Raw genomic sequence first — 20,828 nt, forward strand, 5'->3', positions numbered from 1 at the left:
GAGCTCAGAGGGCTTCAAAGGGCGAGAAAGTCTCCCTCCCTGGTTCTGTCATGACCAACCCAGGGGCTCCCAGGCATGTGGGGCTCAGAGATGCTGTTTCCCTGGCAGCATAGGCCTGTGGTCAGAGCACCAGCACTCGTTGTATTGACATTCCCCCTCCCCCTCAGACCTCAGGCAACAGCCGGCCTGGGACCCACACTCAGGAACCATGGCTTCTAGCAGAGGTTTCTGGGAAGCTGCTGATGGAGTCACCCCCACCCCTGCCAACCAGATCTGAGCCTGGGTTCTGGTGGCAGAGCTGTGAGTGCAGTTCTGACTCTGCCTCCCACCCACCCCTAGGAGAAAAGCCATCACCCCAGCAGGTCAGAACTAAGTGTGGGCGCAGGTCAACACTGTCCTGGTCAGATGTGGCCGGTGTGGTCATTGCCTGCCATCCACAGAGGTAGCCCCAGGTTGAGGGTCTGGTAGAAGCAGCTGGTTGGCAGATAAACTTCCCCAAAGCCACAGGAAGGTTCTGGAGAAATTCAGGCCCCAGGCATCAGAGGGCCCGGTGATATCTGTAGCCAAGGTGCCCCCCAAACCATCTGTCGTCCAGAAAACCTGTGCCTCAGCACCTGTGGCAGCCGGGCCCTGAGACCTACGGGCTGGGTGTGTGGCCAGGCAGCAGCTAAGCGCATGGGGCTGGGCCACCACACGGGGCCTTGGCAGGGCTCTAATCCGTGCTCCGTTTTCATTCTCTGCTGAAATAACACCCGGCCCATGTTAATGGGATTCAGGGTACATGGCATGCCCCGTGTAGAGAAAGCGTACACAAGCGTGTGCTGTGTGTGGCTGTTACTGGGCAGGAACCTCTGTGACAGGAGAAGGTGGGAGCCGGCCGTTCTCGAGGGCTGGGTGTGTGTCAGTGTTTCTTGGAATTGACTGTTGTGGAGACAACAGGATTCCCTTTAGTGACCCTTCCCTTTGTTTTCATTTTTCCACTTGCTCAGGGTTCAAAATCGAAATGCTCCTGAGCTGTGAGCTTCCCCCACCGAGGGTTGGAGGCCTGGAGGGGCGGCCTCCAGCTCATACCACCTCACCCACCTCCCAAAAGCACCAACACAACTCAGCCGGGCCCCCGGGGTCTTCCCTGCTTGTCTTGTGGTGTCCCAAGAACCTCCAGCACAGGATCCCACCCCTGCCATCTGACCTGCTTCCAGCCATATTCTGGGGTATCTCCATGTGGGATAGAAGATGAAGCCTCTTTTCTGGGACACAAACCTGGACCTTGTCTGTAAGTCAGACACCTGCTCATCTGACCTCAGAGGCCCCTTCTCAAAGTGCTTCCGCTAGAACCAGACTCTTCACAGAACCCCCGATGCAGGGCTCAAAGCCCAGCCGGCTCCCTGGGCCCGAGCATGCAGTTCCTCATGCAAACCAGATTCCACAGCCGAAGTAATCCAAGCCACCTCTCTCCTCCTGGCAATTAATCTTCTATTCCGGAAGTGTCCGTCCCTGTTGCCCACAGGGGCCCAGCCCTGGGCCAGTCCTCGTACGCTTTCAGGCACATTGTGCCTTGGGAAGCGTAGGTTAAGGAGGAGACGTTCAAGTGAGGAAGGAGATTGTGGAGAATTAGCAAGGGTGAGGCAGGAGAGGGGTAAAGGCCCTCTCAGGGGTCCTGGATGGGGACAGCTCAAACAAAGGCCTGAAGGGGTCTGGAGAGTTCTGTATGGATAAACAGTGGGAGACGGGCTTGGCCAGATTGATAAGAGCACAAGGAAAATGGGGCCCAGTCTGTCAGCTGAGCCATGTGTAGGAGACGGCTTCTGTCCTGAGGAATAGGTGGAGCCCCTCACATGGCAGCAAGGGCCACCTGACCACCCAGGCAGTGTAGGAGGCAGGAGTCACCTCTCCTGGTTCTGCCCCACTGTCATCTTGGTCCCTAGAGACAACCCCAAACCTGGAGAGGGGTTGGCTCAGAACAAGGTGGCTTCCAGGAGGCCATGGTTTTCTTAGCCACTCCCATCCAGATGAGCCTTCCCTTGGCGGGGGGTCTCCGGATGAGCCCAGCCAGGTGTCTGTGGCCCCCAGGAGCCTGGCCACACTGCTCTTTAATAGAGGAACAGAGAACTGAGTAGAGAAAAGACCCTTTTCTTCCTCTTCCCCATCGTGCTGTGCCCCTCCCTCCATGCCTTTCCACCAGCTCCCAGCAAGACCCAGAAAAACAAGTCCTTGTGCCTCCTCCCATCCCCACCACCCACCCCCCCCCAAAGAAACTTTTACACGTATCAGACACATTGCACTAAACACGATGAATTTTTAAGGCATGAGTTGGCAGGGTTACCATGGCTGCCTCTGCCCTGAGGGGCACACTGTTGAGGATTGATTGAAATAAATAAAACAGATTTACAATTTTCATACTTGGGAAGCAGGGAGCTGGAAGGGAAGAGGAGTGTGGGGTGGGGAGAGGTGGGGGCAGTGACGCTCTGGAGCTTTCTGAACTTCAGAGGGGAGGCCACTGCTACCTCCCCACTCTTAGTTACCCTGACCTGAAAGCTGCTTTCCCTTTAAGTTCCTAAAGGATCCCAGCTGTCGGGTAGGGACAGGGACAGGGCGGGAGGCGCCTTTCCAGTGGGAATGATGGTGATGGCTCTGGGCCCCTGTGTTTTCTGTGCTTGACATGATGCTCTCCACTTCAGAGCTACAGCTGTGAGACTCTAGGCATCTCCCAGGAAAGCCCATGTCCCCTTGGCCTTAGACCACTGAGGGGATGCGGACCCCAGCTAGCAGCCAGAGTAGAGAAGTGAAGGCCTGTCCCCCCATGCACAGTGTTGGCCTGATCAGGACACAGGTGCTTGAGATGCAGATGAAGGAGGCCCAGCTGGAGGGAGAGGGGAAAACTGAGCAGAAATGGCTCCGCCCTGCTGCCAAGGACACCTGCACAAGAGGCATATGAACTTGTTCCTCACCCCGGTGGGCCTGGCCCTGAGGCCACCCGGCAGGGGGCCGTGGGGCCCACCCCACCCGTGAGCTTTCCTCAGAGGCAGCGTCCAGTTTCGGCCTCAGCAAAGGAGCTAGGACAAGGCCTGCCTGCCCAGTCACCTTCCAGGCCCCAGCAGAGCGCAACCCCACAGCTGACCATCCCCTCCCCAGAGAGCCAAGCCGCAGGCCAGGGCCCACCCGGCCTGGTGCGGCTGGAGGCCCAGACCTGCCCGGGCCGGACCCGGGGGCCCCAGGTGGCCCCCTGATGCCATAGCACAGAAGTGGAGGTGAGGCGGGGTGGCGTCCAGTGGGCCGTTGTAGGAGCCACAAGCAGACCTTCCTGTCTGTATCAGGGAAGCCACTTACTGGGCCTGGCCCAGCAGGAGGTGCCCGTGGAATTGACCACATCGCCCGCTTCCCCTGTGGCACTAATGGTTCCTCGGGGTCTGGAGGGTTCATCCCCTTGATCGCACAGGAGACGGGGGAGGGGGCATTAAAGAGCTGGGACCCACCCTCTCGAGACTAATTCTGAGTTCTGTGTTCATCGCGGGGCAGTTGGCACCGAGAGGCAGCAGGGCTAACGCAGGAATGGCGCATGAGTAGCAACTGGGGGAGGTCGGGGGCAGGAGGTAGGTTCTCCAGCTCGTCTCTCGACATGGGCGTCTCTTTCCACTCAAGTGTGCTGTTGTCCAGACTCTCCCCACCAGGCCAGCTGTTCTGTGTCCCTGTACTGGCAGCCTTCTCATTCGTTTGGGACAGTCAAAAATGGGAAAGGCCCCCATCTCCCCTTAAACTTCTTTTGACTCTGTCTGGTGCCCTCACCCTGTCCGGTAGCCTTGGGCCGAGTCGCCATCGAGGCAGGCTGTGCCCACCAGCAGCATGACAGCCAACGCGGTGGGGTCACCCGGCAAGGGGGGCGCTCCTGGGCCCTCTGGGCTGAGCGCTCACCCCAGGCATCCCCTCCGTGGGTCAGACACATCGTCTGCCTCTGCCTTTTGTCTCTCTTTAAAAAGCCAGGCTTGTGGAAGGAGAGGGGAGGGAAGGGGAGGGGAGAGGAGGGCAGCAGCCCCCACCACCCCATGAGTGTAGATGAGCTCACTCTGCCTCCCTGGCCGGCCCTCAGCTCTGGGCTCCGTGTCAGAACGATTGGGGGCGGGGGTGTGGGGGGCATCAGCGTGCCCTTACTTGGGGACCAGAGCAGGAGGAGAGCCCCAGGAGGGAGCCAGCGCGCGCGTCTTGCAAATGGGCCGGGACTGATCGTCTGACAGTGAAAGGGGCGACAGCTTCTGGCCGTGACAGTCTTGCTGGTCTTGTTTTCAGAGGGCGCAAGGAAGCAGGGTCATGGGAAGAAGTGTTACATCTTCCCCGAATCTACACGGCAGAGTTCAGATTCCCCAGAGCACAGCGTGGCAGGGAGCCAGAGTGCTTCCTCCCCAGGAAGGGTACCCAGGCTGGGGACTCTGCCCTCCAGGACCCCCACCCTGCTACGGGCCCCTGCTCCCGCACATGGGCCTGGCCCTGGGAAGAGCCCACTCTCCAGCTACCCCCTTCCTTTGGCCCCGCCATGCGCCTCCCCAGGCCCTGGGGGGCATCTGTCCTCAAGGGAACTGCTCACCCCCCCTTTCCCCTCTCCCACTACCAAAACAGGCCTTCTCAGTGCTGAACCCTGTGCCTCGTGCCCTGCCCAGCCCCACTGAATGAACTGTGTGACAGTGGGACCGGCCACTTGGAGAGAGGCATCTGGAGGCAGCAGCAGCCCCCACCTTGCACCCTCAGACAGCAGTGTTCCCCTCTTCTTTCCTGCTCTGCACTTGGCCCCGATGGGGGCAGGGTGGGGCTCAAAGCCACTGGGCAGGTCTTATCCTCCAAATCAAGTCTTGGCCTTGCCCGAGTTGGTGGCCTGAGCAGGTCCCTAGAGGAAAAGCAGCATGTGGCTCCTTTCCCGCTCCCAGGACAAGCTGAAGGATGAGCACCAGACTCCCTATTGGCCTAGTGGGGGCTGGCCTCTGCCTGTGCCTTTCTCCCATGAGGTGGGCAGCAGCTGTTGCCTCACGGGCGGGACTTCTGGCCGTTCTGGAGCCACCTGATACCTTCCTCCTCCTACCTGCTCTGGCCCACACATCCCCTCAAGCAGGGGCCGTGCGTGCGTGTCGGAGAGGGGGCTGGGGAGAGCATCTGCCACTGTGGCCGGTGTCCATTCAGGGCCAGAGTCTGGTGCACGTGGACACTTGGCCAATGTTAGTGGTTGGCGGCAACACAAAGCTCACACCAGTCTGGCAAGTGTTGTGCAGCCATTTCCAGGCCAGCCCTGCACCAGAGTGCCCGCCCCTGGCCCTGCCATAGGCCTTGGCCTTTTGAAGTCACCCCCAAAGAAGGCACCTCTCTGGGCAAGGCGGCGTCATCTCAATCCACTAGGGAAGGGAAAGTGAGGGTCCCTGTCTTGGATCAGGCCGGAAGCAAGCTGCTCCCCTGAGAGCTCCTGGTATATAACAGAGGGACCAAGAGAACTGTTCCCTCCCTGACACGAACCCAGACCCAGAAGTAGGGGAACAGCTGCCCAGGCAGGCAGCAGGAGGCTGGAGGAGGGGGAGGCAGAGCCCATGTGCGGGGCTCTGGCTACGTACCCGCAGCCACCTCCAGGCAAACACGTGGGCCCCTGTCCTGAGGTGGGCCTCCAGGCTGCTCCCTCCTGGTCCCCAAGTAGGATTCCTCCTGCCTCATCTCTCTACCTTGTCCCCAAGCATTCTGCAAGCCATTGTCTCATGATGAATAGCACTTTAATGTGAGTATTAAAAGTACAGGCAAATGTTTAATGTTTGCAAGCTGTGTTCCATTATTGATGCTGTGCTGGAGAGCCAGGCAGGCAGCTCAGGCGGGGCTGGGGCTCAACAGAGAGGCGATGGTTCAGCAGCCCTGCGAGGCGACCATCTGCCAGGCCACCACGGGGCGTGGACGGGCACCAAGGAGGCAGAAGAGGAACAGGAGCTCAGGTTCTGGAAGTGGACTTTTCTGGGTCCGGATCCTCCGCTCCTTGTCCCCTGATCAGCTGTGTGCCTGGCAGCATGGTGCTCTCCGTGTGGAGTGACGGGTGTACCCCCTGCCCGGTGTGTGAGGACTCCTCGAGATGACACACGAGGACCCTAGGGCTGGGCCTCTGGAATCGGAGGCCACCTTTGCAGGCCATGTCATGGGGTCGAGGTTGAAGTGAAAAGTGGGTGCCCACCCGACCTTCTTACTTAGGAAGAGGAATCAGCATCCTCTTCCTGTTCAGCTATTCAGAACTCTCCAGGGTATGGCCCAGCTGACCTCCCCAGATTCACCTTCCCCTCCCCCAAAGATGCCCAGGACCCATTGAGCCTGCGGCGACTGGAGCTGCTGTTCTTTCACATCACCCCTTGCCCGTCCCACTGGGGCTCCTGTAACACCCTCAGCACGGTGCCTGGCGTGCGGTTAAGAGCTTCCAGTGAGCTAGCTAATATTTCTTTGTTCCTGCCTTCCGGAGGCATCGTGTCCCAGCAGTCTTGGAATTGTTTTTCTTCTCCCCGATTTGGGGTGACCTTGGGATGGGATGGCAAAGGCTGGATAAGACAAGACAGCCCCTGCCTCTGCATACCTCCCTCTCTCCTGCCCCAGCCACAGTGGTAGGGGGCAGAACAGCCCTTCCTGGGGCAGAGGAGACAACCCCGCTGAAGCAAACATCCAGAGGCTTGAGGCTGTATGGGGTGTGTGCCCCCCACTGCTGCACCTCTCCAGGGTACGTCTTCCCAGCTTCCCTCCCTTCACCTCTTGTGGTGATTTCATGAGTGGAGCTTGGGGGAGGTTCCTTGGTGCTACGTATTGTTGCCGTGTCCCGACAGCACGGGTTCAGGGGTCTCCACTGAACTAGCCTCCCACATTCCCTGGGCGGGGCAGCCAGGCCCTGGGTGATAAGGGGGGAAATGTAGCATCTGGGAGGCTGCTCTCTGCAGACCGGCCTGTGCACAGCATGCAGGGGCCTGCCCAGGATGAGCAGAGGGAGCGAGCTGGAGTGGCACACCGGAGTATTGCCGGGCCTTGACACGTCCATACCCTAAGGTTCAGCAGTGGTTATTGAGCAGCTACTCAGTGCCATGCCCTTGTCATGAGGTCACAGCAGGGCCCTGCCCTTTGTAGCTCACGTTCTAGAGTGAGAGACAGCTAGGACCCTGTAAACAGTCTGTCAGATGATCCAGGTAGTGAGAAATGCTCAGAAAAGACACAGGACTTTCCTTAGAAAGGGCTGGTGGGAGATGAGCCCTGGACAGAGGCCTCCCCCGGCCCGGAGTTAGAGCTGACAGCTCAATGACCAGAGGGGGCTGGCCACGCGCTGGTCCCTCAGCAGAGCTTTTCCAGGCCAGGCAGAGGTCAGGAACAGAAGGAAAGCACAAGGGGCCAGCATGCCAGGAGTGAAGGAGGAATATTAAGAGCTGAAGTTGAAGAGAAGTGACCAGAAGGTGCGAGATCCTGGAGGCATGGCAAGGAGCCATGCCATGTTTGTTTAGATCCAGTGGGAAGTCACTGGGGAGGGGTGTGCTCTGTTTAGCACTTTTTAAGGCTTGCCCCAATGGCCAGTCCACTGGGAGGGTGGACTGTAGGGGTGAGAGAGGCAGCAGGGAGACCCGTGAGGAGCTGGCTTGGAATTGACCAGAAGAGATACCCGGTCTGGCGGGCGCACTGGGCAGAGAGGCCAGGGGATTGAGGACAACTCCTTCCTTGGTTTGGGAAGAGCAGCTAGGTGGCCGCAGCAGTGACACCGCTTCCTGAGATGGGGAAGGCTGGGGCGCAGGCCTAGGGGGACCCAAAGAGTTGTGCTGTGACCCTGCCAAGTTTGAAATGCCTGTTGGACAGCTGCTGATCTAGAGACAGCCTTGAAAATAGAGGAGCTGGCTCAGCCACCAAGAGATGCAGACGAGAGAGAGACACAGTGCGCCTGCACAGAACCGGCACAACCCTAGAGGAGCAGCAGTTGCTGAAGAAGGGGAAAGCCAGGAGAGTGTGCTGTCACGGGTGGCAGGAGAAGAGCATTTCCAGAAAACTCTATCATCCCTCACCTTCTGTATTGCATCAGTGTCCCTGGCTTCTAAGGGACACCAGGAGGCCAGGGCGCCCACCTGTCCTTACCACCACCCCCTTTGCTTGCCCTCCTGCACCTCCCCGACTTTCCTCTTGTGAGAGTGCCACCCCGGCCCTCTGGCTGCTACAGGTCCCTGCGCCCCGCAGTCCCTGGAGAGCGCTGCCTGGCAGAGCCTCAGCTGTTGGCCTCTGTCATGGAGACGGCAGCAGCTGCAGCCGACGGGCATTTGTGACCATTTGTCAGAATGCTCCCCTTCCTCCCTGGCCTGCCCTCCTGGAACATTTCTATCCCATAGCCCTGGAGACGGGGCTTATCCGGGGGTGGGAGGCTCAGGAGGGGACGGAAAGTGCTGCCTGTGCTCTACAGAAAGGCCAGGCTTCCTCCTGTGAGCTGGCTGTCACCCCAGCTAGGGTCCAGTCACCGTATACCGTGTACCCCCACATGAGCCATCCCTGGTCTCGGCAGCTCTCCTCTGAGTAGCCACCACTGTACAAGCAGGTATTACCCCCAATTAGGAGGTAAAGAAATTGTGGCCCAGAGACACTGGGGTCACCCAGCTGGTCAGGAGCCACCCAGGTGATGACAGAGCCCTTCCCACACCACCCTCCAGCCCCACCCCCCAACAGCCTTGTTTCCACTTCTCTGGTGGGTTCTTGCCCAAGGCTGCCGTTTCTAGCTGGGCCTGGGCTGGAGACGGCCTGCCCACTGTTTGCACTTCGTGGTTTGGCCTCTCCATTACCAAATGCTCTGGGATTTTTCTGGAGCCGGGGGTGGGGAAGAATCTTCTGCTGTCTGGCCCCAAGGCATGGCTGGTATTCAGAGGGAGGCAGGAAACCAGACCCTGATAAATGCAGAGTTTAGTGTGAGTTCAGTGACCTGGGATAGACATGTTTCAGGCATGTTGGCTCCAAATGTGATTCACGTTTAGCACACGAGACCTTGAGGCCTCAGACCTTTGTCCCCACAGGCTGGAGTCCTAATCTGTATACTTCCAGAAGCAGAGACCAGGAGACAGGCGGACAGACTGAACCCCAAATGGGAGGGGGTACCGTGCTGGTACAGTCAGGAGCTCAGTGGCCACGCCCCTCCCCTCCAAGCCCCACCTGCCGGCTCCCTGGTTTGCCCTTCTGGATTTTTCAACGTTTTTTATTTATTTTTGGGACAGAGAGAGACATAGCATGAACGGGGGAGGGGCAGAGAGAGAGGGAGACACAGAATCGGAAACAGGCTCCAGGCTCTGAGCCATCAGCCCAGAGCCTGACGCGGGGCTCGAACTCACGGACCGCGAGATCGTGACCTGGCTGAAGTCGGATGCTTAACCGACTGCGCCACCCAGGCGCCCTGCCCTTCTGGATTTTTAAGGAGCCTTGGGATCCCTGGACTCCCGACAGGAAGGCCCGCTCGTACCCTCAAGGCCAGCCCTCCATGGGCACCATGGCACACTAGGGCGGTCACCAGGCTTCCTCCGAGTCTGTCCTTGAGACTTGCCTGTCACTGTTGATGTCATCTGGCCCAGGGACCCTGGAAAAATCTCCTTTTCTCCATTCTCTGGATTTCCTGTTTTCCTTTTAATAAAATGGAGACTCTTTTGCACGAAGCCCAAGTCTTATTCCCTGCAAGACTATTACTAGAGAAGAGGTGGCAGGAAGGAAAAGAGGCCCTAGCTAGTCCCTAGCTTGGCCCCTTGGTCAAGTCACTTTGTGTCCCTGTACCAGCGTTTCATTATCCAGGCAGCAAAGAGAAAACTCGGGGTTGTCATAGGGTTCGTTCATCCCACAAGCACCCCCTGAGCCCCTGCTACCGGCAGGCACCATGTACTCCAGGTGGGGGTGCAGCTGCGAACAAAACAAACAGGTTCCTGACGCCAACGGGGAGGGCAGAGGACACGAATGACCAGTACGTGTGTTCTTTGTCACATGAAGATAATCTCTATCCAAAAAGTAAAGGTGGGAAAGGGTAGGGAGTAGCTTGGCATGTGGGGGGCATTGCTCTGGTATGCAGGAGATCGGAAAGGGAAGTTGGAGCTTCTGTGGTGATATCGGTAGGCAGAGGCCCGCTGTTTCTCTCAGAATTCCATTTTGGGGCCTGGGGCAGGGAAGGGAGGTAAATCCAGCCTGTGGGGGCTCCGGAGTTGCTGAGCCAGGGTGAGCGGTGTTGGGAGGCACAGAGCCAGGCCCCAGTGACCCCAACAGGCCTCAGAGCTGAGGTTCCAGGCCAAACCCAGGAGAGAGCAGGTTCCCTCAGGATGCCGCAAGAGGGGATTCCTAGGTTAAGCCCAGAGGTTTCCGTAACCTCTACTCTGCCTATTTTCCAGGCAGCTCTGCCTCCTGCTGAACGCAGAGAACATCTTTCACTCGATGGCGGACATCCTGCTCCGAGAGGAGGACCTCAAGTTCGCCTCGACCATGGTCCACACCCTCAACACCATCCTGCTCACCTCCACAGAGCTCTTCCAGCTGAGAAACCAGCTCAAGGACCTGAAGACCCTGGTACTCCGTGTCCATGGGCTCGGGCCCTGGGTTTAATCCCGCATGCACTCGGGCACACACCCATGCTACCCCACCCCAAGGCCCCAGGAGGCTCACAGAGAGGAGACAGGATGAACTCAGATCTCCGGGTCAGGTGTAAACTACAGACTGCCCTGGGTTAGCTACATGGAAGTGGCAACCGTGGCAGTAAGTCCCAAGTGGCTTCCTTAGCCACCCACTCTGGAGATCTTTGCCCACGGAAGTGTCTGGACTCTAGGGTCCACATGCCCTCCGGATCCACCAAAGACAGTGTGTTTTCCACTCATTCATACCCCACCCCACTGTCTGAGGGGGTCACTGCCCCTTCGCAGAATGAGTGGATTGGATTCTGGGACCATGTTACGGGACCCAGCAGTTCATGCCACGCTGTCTGAGTCAGGTTTCTGGATGACAGCGTTGCCAGACATCAGGGGTTATTAGCCTCCACGCCCTCTTCCCTGGCCCTGTCCCCTCTTTCCAATAGTTAGACATGTCTGTCTCACAAGGCATCCTGTCCTAAGTCAAGGTGTCACAGCACTGCCCGGCTCAGGCTCCGGATAAGGAACCACCAGGGCTGATCAGAGAGAGCCCGGAGGCGCTCACCATCCTGTCATCCTGGGGGACACAGGTCAAGGGTCTCGCTTGGGTCAAGGGTCTCGCTCGGCCCAAGGGCAGGAGGCTGAACTGTCCTGGATGTGCCGGTGGCTCCAGGGCTTTCGTTCCCCGATGTGGGCTGTGGTCTCCACCCCACACCCTCCTTCCCAACTCACACGCTGCCTCCGCTCCCTCTCCGGGCGTCTCAAGGACCTCCAAGCCTGCATCGGGGCATCTGGGGCCAGGCAGCTCAGAATGATCCAGGCCACACCTCTGCCTTCTTCCTGTGGTTCTTTCCAGACATTCGCAGAGGACTTAAGAATTTTTCTCAGGGCAGGGGCTCCCTTCAGGGTGTGGGCTCAGCCTCTGGGCCGCTTCCTGAGTGCCAGGTGGGCTGCAGAAGAGGGAGGAGATGGCATCTGAAAATGAGACGGGATGCTGCCAGGGAGAGCCCAGGCCCTGAGGAAGCTTCCTCCCTGCCCACACCCAAGCCCTCCCCACAGCCCTCCAAGCCCCACAGGCTCCAGGACCACAGAGTTCTAGGAGGACAATTACCGTTCTTTGCCGAGGGCACAAATGCCAGCACAGAGGACGGGCTCACGCCTGACCAGGCCTTCACAGCCACCACCACGTGGCTCTGTGGGACTGGGAGTAATGACAGGGTCTGAGGAAGAGCTGTCAGCATTTCCTTTGTGACAACTCGTTCCCAGCTGGGCTGCCAAACACAGCCCTGGGTGCTGAGCTGTCTCCCCGGCGTTGGGCGAGGGCCCCTGGATCTCAGGCCCCACGAGGACCCCGGGTGGGAAGAGTAGGGGCTCTGCCAGCCGCTCACACCTCTTCCTCCTCAGGAGAGCCAGAACCTGTTCTGCTGCCTGTACCGCTCCTGGTGCCACAACCCAGTCACCACGGTGTCCCTGTGCTTCCTCACCCAGAACTACCGGCACGCCTATGACCTCATCCAGAAGTTGTATCCTTCGTTCTCAGTCCTTCCCGTCCAGCCACTGAGGGACAGGCGGGGGCCAAGTGCTCCCTTTCTGCCACACTCCTACCCCGTCCCTGTGCTCTGCCTCCAGGCCTTGTGACATGGGGACCTCCGAGGGCGTGGCCAGGGGTGCGCTGGGGAGAGCACTGTTGGCAGCGGATGGGGTCATCTAGGTCTTGTGGAGGGGAGCTGGCCCTGGAGAAACCTTGTAAGCCAGGCATCGAGGCTGAGTGGGCCCAGCCTGGTGCTGACGGGTGCTGATGGAGCCACCTAGGTGAGAGGGCCCTGGGGTGGGGGGGTGGGGGGGGGGGGCGCGGTCGGGCTGACCTAAGCAAGGTCTGCGGGCTTGAGCTCTAGCGTCTGCAGCACTGCTGGTGAGGAGCTCAGGGACCTGGGCCACAGAGCCACAGCCCAGCTGGGCAGTGACCCAGAGGGGAGAAGCCAGCTGGGGGAGAGGGCTCAGCAAGAGAGAAGACCCCCAGCACGCCTCAGGGCCTGTGAAAGGCATCCATGGGCAGACTGGTCACAGTTGTTAAAACAGTGCAGTAAAGCAGCTTACTGGATTGAAGAACTACTTAGGATGCAAAATTGGCCTCCTTTCCTGACAGGCCATGAGTTGGGGGTAAGGAGAGAGGGTCCCTAAGGTGCCTCCATTAAGGGTCGGTGTGGCCTGGCCTCACTCCCTCAGGGTGCCTGCTCTCCTTCCACACCCTAGATTTGCTTTTCTCGGCCACTGGCGTGGCCCAGAAACCACAGGCCACACACTTGCCACAGCCCTGACCTTGGCCCTGCTGACAGGCGTCCACTCAGGCAGGAACCAAGACCTTTCCCGCTCAGCCTCCCCCTCCCCCCAACACAGGCTGCAGGGCTGAGATAAGAGCCTTTCAGAGCTGGGAGGGCGCAGAGGAGAGAGCCACAGAGCAGAGCCAGAGTGCCCCTGCAGGGGGGGACAGCTGTGCCATTTCTCATCTATAGGGACAGAGAGACTGATGTCCTCCGTGTACCTTCGGGCTTAGGCAGAAACAGGCTCTACCTACAAAGCCAGGGCCCCAGTGGGAACAGCATGTGTTCCCAGCTCTCCGGTTGCCCCAGCCGGCAGAGGCCCCTCGTAGAGAGGGGCCATCCCAGCCAGTCTTTCCTTGACCCGCCCACCCAGCGGGGACCTGGAAGTCACGGTGGATTTCCTCACGGAGGTGGATAAGCTGGTGCAGCTGATCGAGTGCCCCATCTTCACATGTAAGAGCCTGGCCTCTGGAGCTCGACAGGGGTGGAGCCGACTCCGCTGTGCTCCCTCTGGGGAGGGAGGCAGGGAGGGCACTCACCCCAGGGTGTTTCTTAGAACATCAGGAACGGAAGACCGGGGATGACAATCAGGTCTGGGGAGTCCAGTCCAATAGGACTGAGACATGGTGTCAGGACAAGTGCCTCAAGGTGACCAGCGCATGGCCGAACCCACCTGAAGGTCCACAACATCCCGACGGGGGTTCGGCCGACCAGAGTAGTGCTGCCGGGCCGCTGCTGAGGGAGCTGGCCCAGAGCTGTTCGCAGCCACCCTCCCCGCACCACGCCCTCCTCTCTCTACAAAGCAGAGTATTTGCCAGAGCGGAGCGGCTGGGCAGGAGCTCCCTGATTGTAACATCCAGGCTGAATGTGCAAAAGTGGCAGCTGGTTGGGGAGAGCACGGCTCCTGGCGCCTCAGCGCACACACGGTGCTTGCCCCCCAGAGTAGGCGACTCTCAGGATAAAACTTGCATGCTTACTTAGGTCAGGCAGGCGAGCAGGGAGGTGGCCCTGCCGGTGGCCTCCTTCCTGCTGAGCCAGTTGGCTGAGCCCTTGCACTCTGGCAGCGCCTCTGACCTGCCCGAGCTTCTCCATGCGGCCAGGCCCCATGGTGGTGGATGCCCAGGAGACACGAGAGCAGGAGGGAGACCCTGTTCCCAGCAGAGTTTAGCAAAGCCTGTCCCAAGTGGTTCCCTGGCCCAACATCTCACTTCCCCAAGGGCCTCCTGGGGCAGCCAGGCACACTCTCACCTGAGGCCGGGTCCAGCCTGACCCCGGAGAGACGGCAGGCACCTCCTTGCCAGGCCCAGGGCTTCGTTGGAGCGACCACAGCAGCTTCACCCTGGTCCTGCCCAGCACCCATCCCAACCCTGCTTTGCCTGGCTCCCCCAGGGGTGACTGCCTTGACCCCACAGGCCCAGGGATGTCTACTCACGTCTCCACTGGTGGCTCCTGCTCCCTGGGGTAGGGAGAGGGTTGGGCAGGGCCTCACTGCTCTGGCTCCAGCGTCAGCCCAGACCCCCTACACGGCTGCTGCCGGGGTAACATGGCCTCTCCTGAAGTTTGTGGCTCGTTCTCCACAAAGGATGCCTGGGACTGGGCCTTAGAGACACAAGAAAGCAGGAGCCAGTGATTCTCCCAGAGGGGCTCAGAGGAGGGAAGCGTGGGCCCCTTTAAATGGGACGGGTGCTGGGCAGGACCAGGGGCACCTCTCCTATCTGGTGGGGTACTGGCATGGCTGGTGTCTGAGGAGGCTTCCCAAAAGCACCTACCGAGACACTCTGGAGTTTGGTGTGTGTTCAGCGCCACACACGAGCGTTTTTCTACCCTGCCCTCCCTTCAAGCTGTCCTAATCCGGTCTTTCTCTCCCGCTCACCCTATTTATAGCTCTCTTGTGCTGGCACGTGCAGAGCAGACAGGGAATCTGTTACACTACAGGCCCCAGGCCCCCTCATCACCAGGCTGCAGTCAGTGTAGCGGCTCAGGGACAAGGACCGGCAGCTTGGGGGTCACCAGGCTGAGGCGACTCTCGGGACAGACGGCCGTGCGGGTGGGCAGGAAGAAAGAGCGGCGAGATCCGGGGGACGGCTGAGGTGCTGCTGGAGGAGGGAGCAGGCATGTCTGGCTGTAGAGGAGCCCCTGCCCCTCTCTGAGCCACAGCTACCTGGCTGGCCCTCTCCCGGGCAGGCCGAGGTGTGGCCCAGGGCAGTGCCTGACCCCTGACCTCTACCCTCTGCCCTGCCTCAGATCTGCGCCTGCAGCTGCTGGACGTGAAGAACAACCCGTACCTGATCAAGGCCCTCTATGGCCTGCTCATGCTGCTGCCGCAGAGCAGTGCCTTCCAGCTGCTCTCCCACCGGCTACAGTGCGTGCCCAACCCCGAGCTGCTGCAGACTGAGTGAGTGCCGGGCTGGGGGACCGCTGCCCTCCGCCTCCGCGGGAGGCAGAGGCCTCCGCCACTGGGAGAGGCCAGGCCAGAGGGACTCGGCACGAGAGGGGTCTCCCTTGCCTTGGCATCACGTCCCTCTGGCACTGCGGAGACTGGCCACCCCGTGGCCACTTACACTCAGGCCTCTTAAAGCACCAGGCTGGGGGCTTCTGCGAGTGTTTGCGAGGTGGTAGAGAGTAGCAAGATCTTCTCCCAGCCATCAGGGTTGAGTTAATCTAAAAACTGAAAGGGCCTGCCAGAATCACCCAGACGGAGGCCCCTGGAGGGAGACTGCAGGAGGAGGAGTTCATGTCCTGGGTCAGAGACGGTGCCCAGTCCTGCAGCAGTAGGCGTGAGAGCCGGGCCTCGGGCGGTCCTCCCCCCCACCGCCCCCATCTACGGCAGAGGCTCCAACCTGGGCCACAGAGAGACCCCAGCCTCACTGGGACACGGAGGCACCGTGGCTACGCTGCTTGACCCTGCCCGTGGGAAGAACGGGACCTGGGCACACCTCCACCCCGAGGCCAGCAAGGCGGACTCCGGGCAGGAGGGCTGCAGCCCTGCGGGGTGGGGGGCGTCCAGCCAGGCTCCTACCCCGAACCCGCTGCTGGCCCGGCCCCCAGAGCCTGTTGGGCCGTGTCTATATTTGGTAACCCTTGGAGGCTTTGCCTCATCCACAGGCATTTGGCATTCGAGATGGAAAATTTCACTTGTCAGGTCGCCATGGAAACAAGCAGAGCCACTGAGAAGATTTACGCTGAATGGAGCGCACCCAGCTTGCATCAGATGCCCTGTGTGTCTAGAATTCCCTCCCAGGCTGTTAGAGCCACTTGGCAGGCCTGGCACCTCGCTCTTGCGAAGGGCCTGGGCCTTGGGCCCTTGGGACTGATGCAGGCAGCCTTGAAATGGCCTGTCTCACACGCAGGGCCTCTGACCCCAGCCCCTGTGCCTCCATAGCACTGGGTTTAGACTCCCAACACCCCTCCCACCCAGCTTGGCCTCTCCAGAGGCTGGGTGTGGGCCACCTGACAGGCTGGCCACCCTAGGCTGGCTGGAGGGGCTTGAGCCCCGAGCAGGTGTGGCCCCCAGGCCAAGGCCCAGCTCTTGGCCTGTTCCACCCCTTTTTCCAGACAGCAGTGCTCTGGGATGACAGGGCTAGGCACTGTCCCAGCTGCTCTTAGTGACACCCAAGTAATCCCCAGGGGAGCAGGGAGGTGGGTTTTGCACTTGGAATCCCTTGGCCAGAATACTTCTAGCTCCTGGGACACAGAGGCCCTGAAGCCACACCGTGCTTCACTGGCCTGGCCCCTGCACCAGCACTTCCGATGTCCAGTGGGTGTTAGGGTTACCCTGGCAGGCACTCAGGATTCCTCCTTTCTTGGTGCAGGGGTAGGGGAGAAGGAGACAGGAACAGCTGCTTCCCTGTGACCTTTGGTTCTTGTCTCCACCCCCACCCCCAGCCAGGCTGCCTTCCTGAAGGAGGTCCCTGGGCCAAGCCACAGACCCTGTGAGGCTAAGGGCCATTCTCCTGTCAGAGCTCTGCACATGACATCTCCTTGTCTAGGGTGGGGAAGTAAAGCTCAGGGTGGTAGGAGCTCTCCCTGCATGCTCCAGGCCAAGGTACAAGTTTGCAGAGGGAAGCTGAGGAAAATGGCTTCTCTCAGAGCCTCCCATGGCCAGAGTCAGAGAAGTCCTGGGCCAAGGGGTTGAGGCCTCTTAGGTAGGAGATTCTGCAGGCCAGTGGACAGTTCAGAGGCCTGGACTAGGATCTGGTCCCAGCTCTGCTGAGGGTTTGCCCTGTGAACTTAGACGAGCCCCTCTCCTGGCTCTGGGTTTCTTCATTCGTAAATGAGCATTTGGACCAAATGGATGCTTGAGGCTCTGCCCAGCCCTCAAGGCCCTGGGTTCCCAGCGGTTCTTTGCAAGAACCTAGGAAGAGCTGTGTCACAGATATAGGCAGGGAGACATCGGGCAGGGAAGGGGCCTCCAGAACAGCTGGGAGAGGGGTCAGATTGCAACGCTGGGCACAGAGGGACGGCTCACACCCTGGAGAGGAGGAAGAGTACAGTCACAGCCCTGGGAGGGGCAGGCAGCTGGAAGACAGCTTTGGGTTGCCTGACAGGCCTGCAAGCCGGAAGCAGCTGGGTCAGTTGTGGGGAGGGGGTTCTGCACCCCTTGCCCATCCCTCATTCCATGTGCTCAAGGCACCAGCAGGCCTCGGAGACTCTGGCCCCCTCAGGTTTCCAGGCCACTCCCCAGAGATTATCTCAGTGAGGCAAGAGGGGACCACTGAAGAAAATCTGGGGCCGCTTGTCAGCATTAGCCTGGTGACAGGTGCATGGGTGGGGTGGCAGGAGACAGGGCTGGCTTTGGGTTCTGGAATCCCATCTCCACTGCTGGCGGGGTGTCCCCCAGTCACTGATTGCCCGAGGAGCGTTGTAAACAGACCTCGAAGGGCCTGAGCAGCAGCCATGCCCACTGTGACAGGCAGGGAGAGGAGCCCTGGCCTACCCCCGTGGGACATGCTCCTCCCCACTTGCAAGATCTCAGGCCAGGAGGGATCCAGGAAGAGAGGCTGAGTCATGGAGGGCAACGCTTGCCACCATGATCATCCAGAGAGTGCAGGGTATGGCCCATTCCTCCCCATCCCCGCGCCTCCCTGGCCACATCTGTGCACATCACCCAGGTTTGCTGCCCACTGCCGGCATCTCCATGGAAACCCCTAATCTCAGTCCTGCCTCTGGACCAGACGCCTGTGCTTGTCAGTAGTGTTGAGGGGAATGGCACACAGACCCGCGAACGCCCAGCATCCAACGGCATACTCCAGTGTCCACTCTGGCCTCACGTGTCCGGGCCTGCAGATCTCTCCCGCATCTCACCCACTCGGCTGGGGCGGCACCTGGTCACTGCCTGGGGCTAGAGCTGTAAGCTGCAGGGTGTCCCTCGGCCTCCCCAGAAGCCCAGGCGGTGACACCTGGTAGTGCCCTGTTCCCAGGGAAGTTGAATACGGCAGCCAGAGTCCAGAATGCTGCCCCTAGAGTGGGCCCCACTTCTCTTGATGTTTGTTGAATTAATGTTGCCTGAGGCCCAGGAAAGCAGCAGCCAAGGCACCATCCAAGGTGTCTTCAGATGGCACATCTTCAACAGGAAGGGAACAACACTGAGTAGGAGTGCAGGGGGCCACCTCCAAGCTTCCAGATGGCATCCTGACCATGGGGAGGGCCCCCACTGCCCTTGGTCCTGCCCCAGCAGCCAGGTGAATGGTCAGAGATGTCTGTCAGGGGCCAAGTTCATTGGTAAGGGTTTCCTTTAGGTGAAGCGCCATCGTGTTTCCCCCCAAAATGTACTGAGCCACCGATGCACCCCAGGCCTCAAGCTGCTCAACCCTGGCCAGCCTCACTTCAGGGGGGCATAGTGGTCATAGCCACAGTGGCTGCCCATGAGGTACCTAGGCTGGGGCTAGGCACCAGGCTAAGCTCTTATATGTTGAATATGAACCACCCTCACCCCCCCACCGTGGAGTGGCCCCTGTGGCAGTCCCCTTCTACGGATGAGCAAACTGAGTCACGCGCCCAAGGCCAAATAGCTAGAAAGTGGTTGTATCCAGGCTTCTCTAGCTCCTGTGCCCAGCTGCTTCTTGGAGCCTGTGAACTCGCAGGGCCCTGGGATTCTCGTGAACGGCCCACAGCCTTCATGAGACCCCCTTACCAGGGCCACTAGGTCTCAGGGGCTAGAAGCAAATACTTCCCCAGCCCACATCTGTTTCCCAAGCCAGTGAGGCTAAAATGAAAGAGGAACAGACTCTTTCATGAGACTTTGCCGAAGGGATGGTTATAATGGGAAGGGACCCGAGGGAACCTGGTCCCCAGGAACAAGCTGAACAGGACCACTACGCCGCACAACTCTAGGGAGCATCAGGTACACTGTGGCTGTGCGCTGCACAACTTGTGCAGCTGTACAGAGCAACCGGGGAGGGTGGTCGCAGCAGGAGTTGTAGGAGCCATCAGCACGCCCAGTGGTGAGACCAGCTCTCCTTCTCCAGGCACAGGGAATGACTGCAGGCCTCTGGACCCCAACACTCAATAAGAGATGTCCTGCCAAGCTGAAGGCCCAGTAGAGACTCTTCAGCAGTAGACAATCCCTGTTGTCTGCAGGCCTAGTCCGGCCCCCAGAGAAAGGGCCAGGCTGCCTCCTCCCCCTCCTCCCTGGACCCTGTTCCAGGCCCCAGCTGGCTTCCTGGCTGGCTGCTAGCCCTGGCTTTCACCCCAAAGGGAGCCAGTCGTAAACAGGAAATGCTTCCCAATGCGATGCCTGCTCTGGGCCCTGTCGGCAGCCCACAGACTGAAGGCCATATCCAAGCAGCAGTGTTGACTGGTCCCAGCAGCTGAGGGGGAGGGGATGTTCATGAGGCTCCCCTACTTTGGGGCTGTTGGGCAAGGGTTACCGGGCCTGAGGCAGACAGACTCGCCAAGGTTGAGCTCCATCAGCCTGTGACCCTGCCCTGACCCTCGCCCTCCTATGCCCAGCACTGCCTGCCCCCAGCTCCCTGCCATGTATGCTGAGACTGATACTGAGCCCTTCTCCTTCTTCCCAGAGACAGTCCGCAGGCAGCTCCCAAGTCGCAGAAAGCGGATTCCCCCAGCATTGACTATGCAGAGTTGCTGCAGCACTTTGAGAAGGTCCAGAAGAAACACCTGGAAGTGAGGCACCAGCGGAGCGGGCGTGGGGACCACCTGGACCGGAGGGTTGTCCTCTGATGCCTGACTGGAGAAGGGCCCAAGGAGTGGCCCCACGGAGCATTTGGGGTCTTCGGGCTCCCTGAGGAGCTCGGAGACCTGCCTCAAGGGCAGGGCTGGGCTGGGCCTGGCCACCAGCGTGGGGTTGGGGGGACAGAGGCTGTCCATCCAAGCTCCTCTCATAGCCCAGCCCCCTGGGCCCCCAGTGCTGTCAGCTGCACCCTGGCATTCAGACAGAGCTGGCTTCCCACCCGGGTGGGGCCAAAGCCTCAGACACCACCCATTCTCTGGAACTGGTCTCTTTCTAATATCCTCTTGTAAAAGAGCTTGACCTCTCCAGCCCACCAGAGCCCTGGCCTTGAGTGATGTGTGTACTTAGGAGTATGCATACCTGTCTGCAACTAGAGGCCAGCACAGAAGTCCATATGAATGACACACCCCCCTGCCCCAATAAAGAAGTGACAGAAAACCTTCAACCTGCACCAGCTTGCTCCTTCCCATGGGCACCTGCTCCCTGCCTGATACCGCAGATGCTCCAGGACCTTCTTGCCTGCCCTGGAGTGCTGGACTCATGGTGGCCCCAGGGAATGCTGGCTGCACCTGGAAAGGCTGGTCACTGCACAGTCCCTGATGGGTGTGTCCTTGGGTCCCAGCTCTCACCTCTAGGACGCACCCCTTCCTGGAGACCACCAAGCACTGGGCTGGCCTGGAACCCTGAACCCTACCTTCCCAGGCACCTACTCTGACT

General features: G+C 59.9%; 1 protein-coding gene and 1 long non-coding RNA gene across 3 annotated transcripts in view; one reads left to right on the forward strand and one right to left on the reverse strand.

The window, feature by feature from the left end:
- Positions 1-20,556, forward strand: part of VAC14 (VAC14 component of PIKFYVE complex) — a 102,960-nt gene extending 82,404 nt beyond the window's left edge. The window contains exons 15-19 of one of the 2 annotated variants that reach the window (XM_058708543.1): positions 10,368-10,542; positions 12,003-12,121; positions 13,293-13,372; positions 15,164-15,314; positions 19,939-20,556. In XM_058708543.1, the coding sequence (XP_058564526.1) occupies positions 10,368-10,542; positions 12,003-12,121; positions 13,293-13,372; positions 15,164-15,314; positions 19,939-20,101 (688 nt within the window). In that variant the 3' untranslated portion in view covers positions 20,102-20,556. The remainder of the gene's footprint in view (positions 1-10,367; positions 10,543-12,002; positions 12,122-13,292; positions 13,373-15,163; positions 15,315-19,938) is intronic. The other variant, XM_058708545.1, reaches the window with a different exon arrangement.
- LOC131499961 (uncharacterized) lies at positions 10,547-15,167 on the reverse strand. Its single transcript, XR_009256125.1, has 2 exons — positions 14,352-15,167; positions 10,547-11,573 (listed from the first exon to the last, which is right to left on the reverse strand). It is a non-coding gene; the product is annotated as an uncharacterized LOC131499961 (long non-coding RNA).
- Positions 20,557-20,828: the final 272 nt, after the last annotated feature.

Source organism: Neofelis nebulosa, chromosome 17 (assembly GCF_028018385.1).
Source record: "Neofelis nebulosa isolate mNeoNeb1 chromosome 17, mNeoNeb1.pri, whole genome shotgun sequence".
Lineage (NCBI taxonomy): Eukaryota > Metazoa > Chordata > Mammalia > Carnivora > Felidae > Neofelis > Neofelis nebulosa.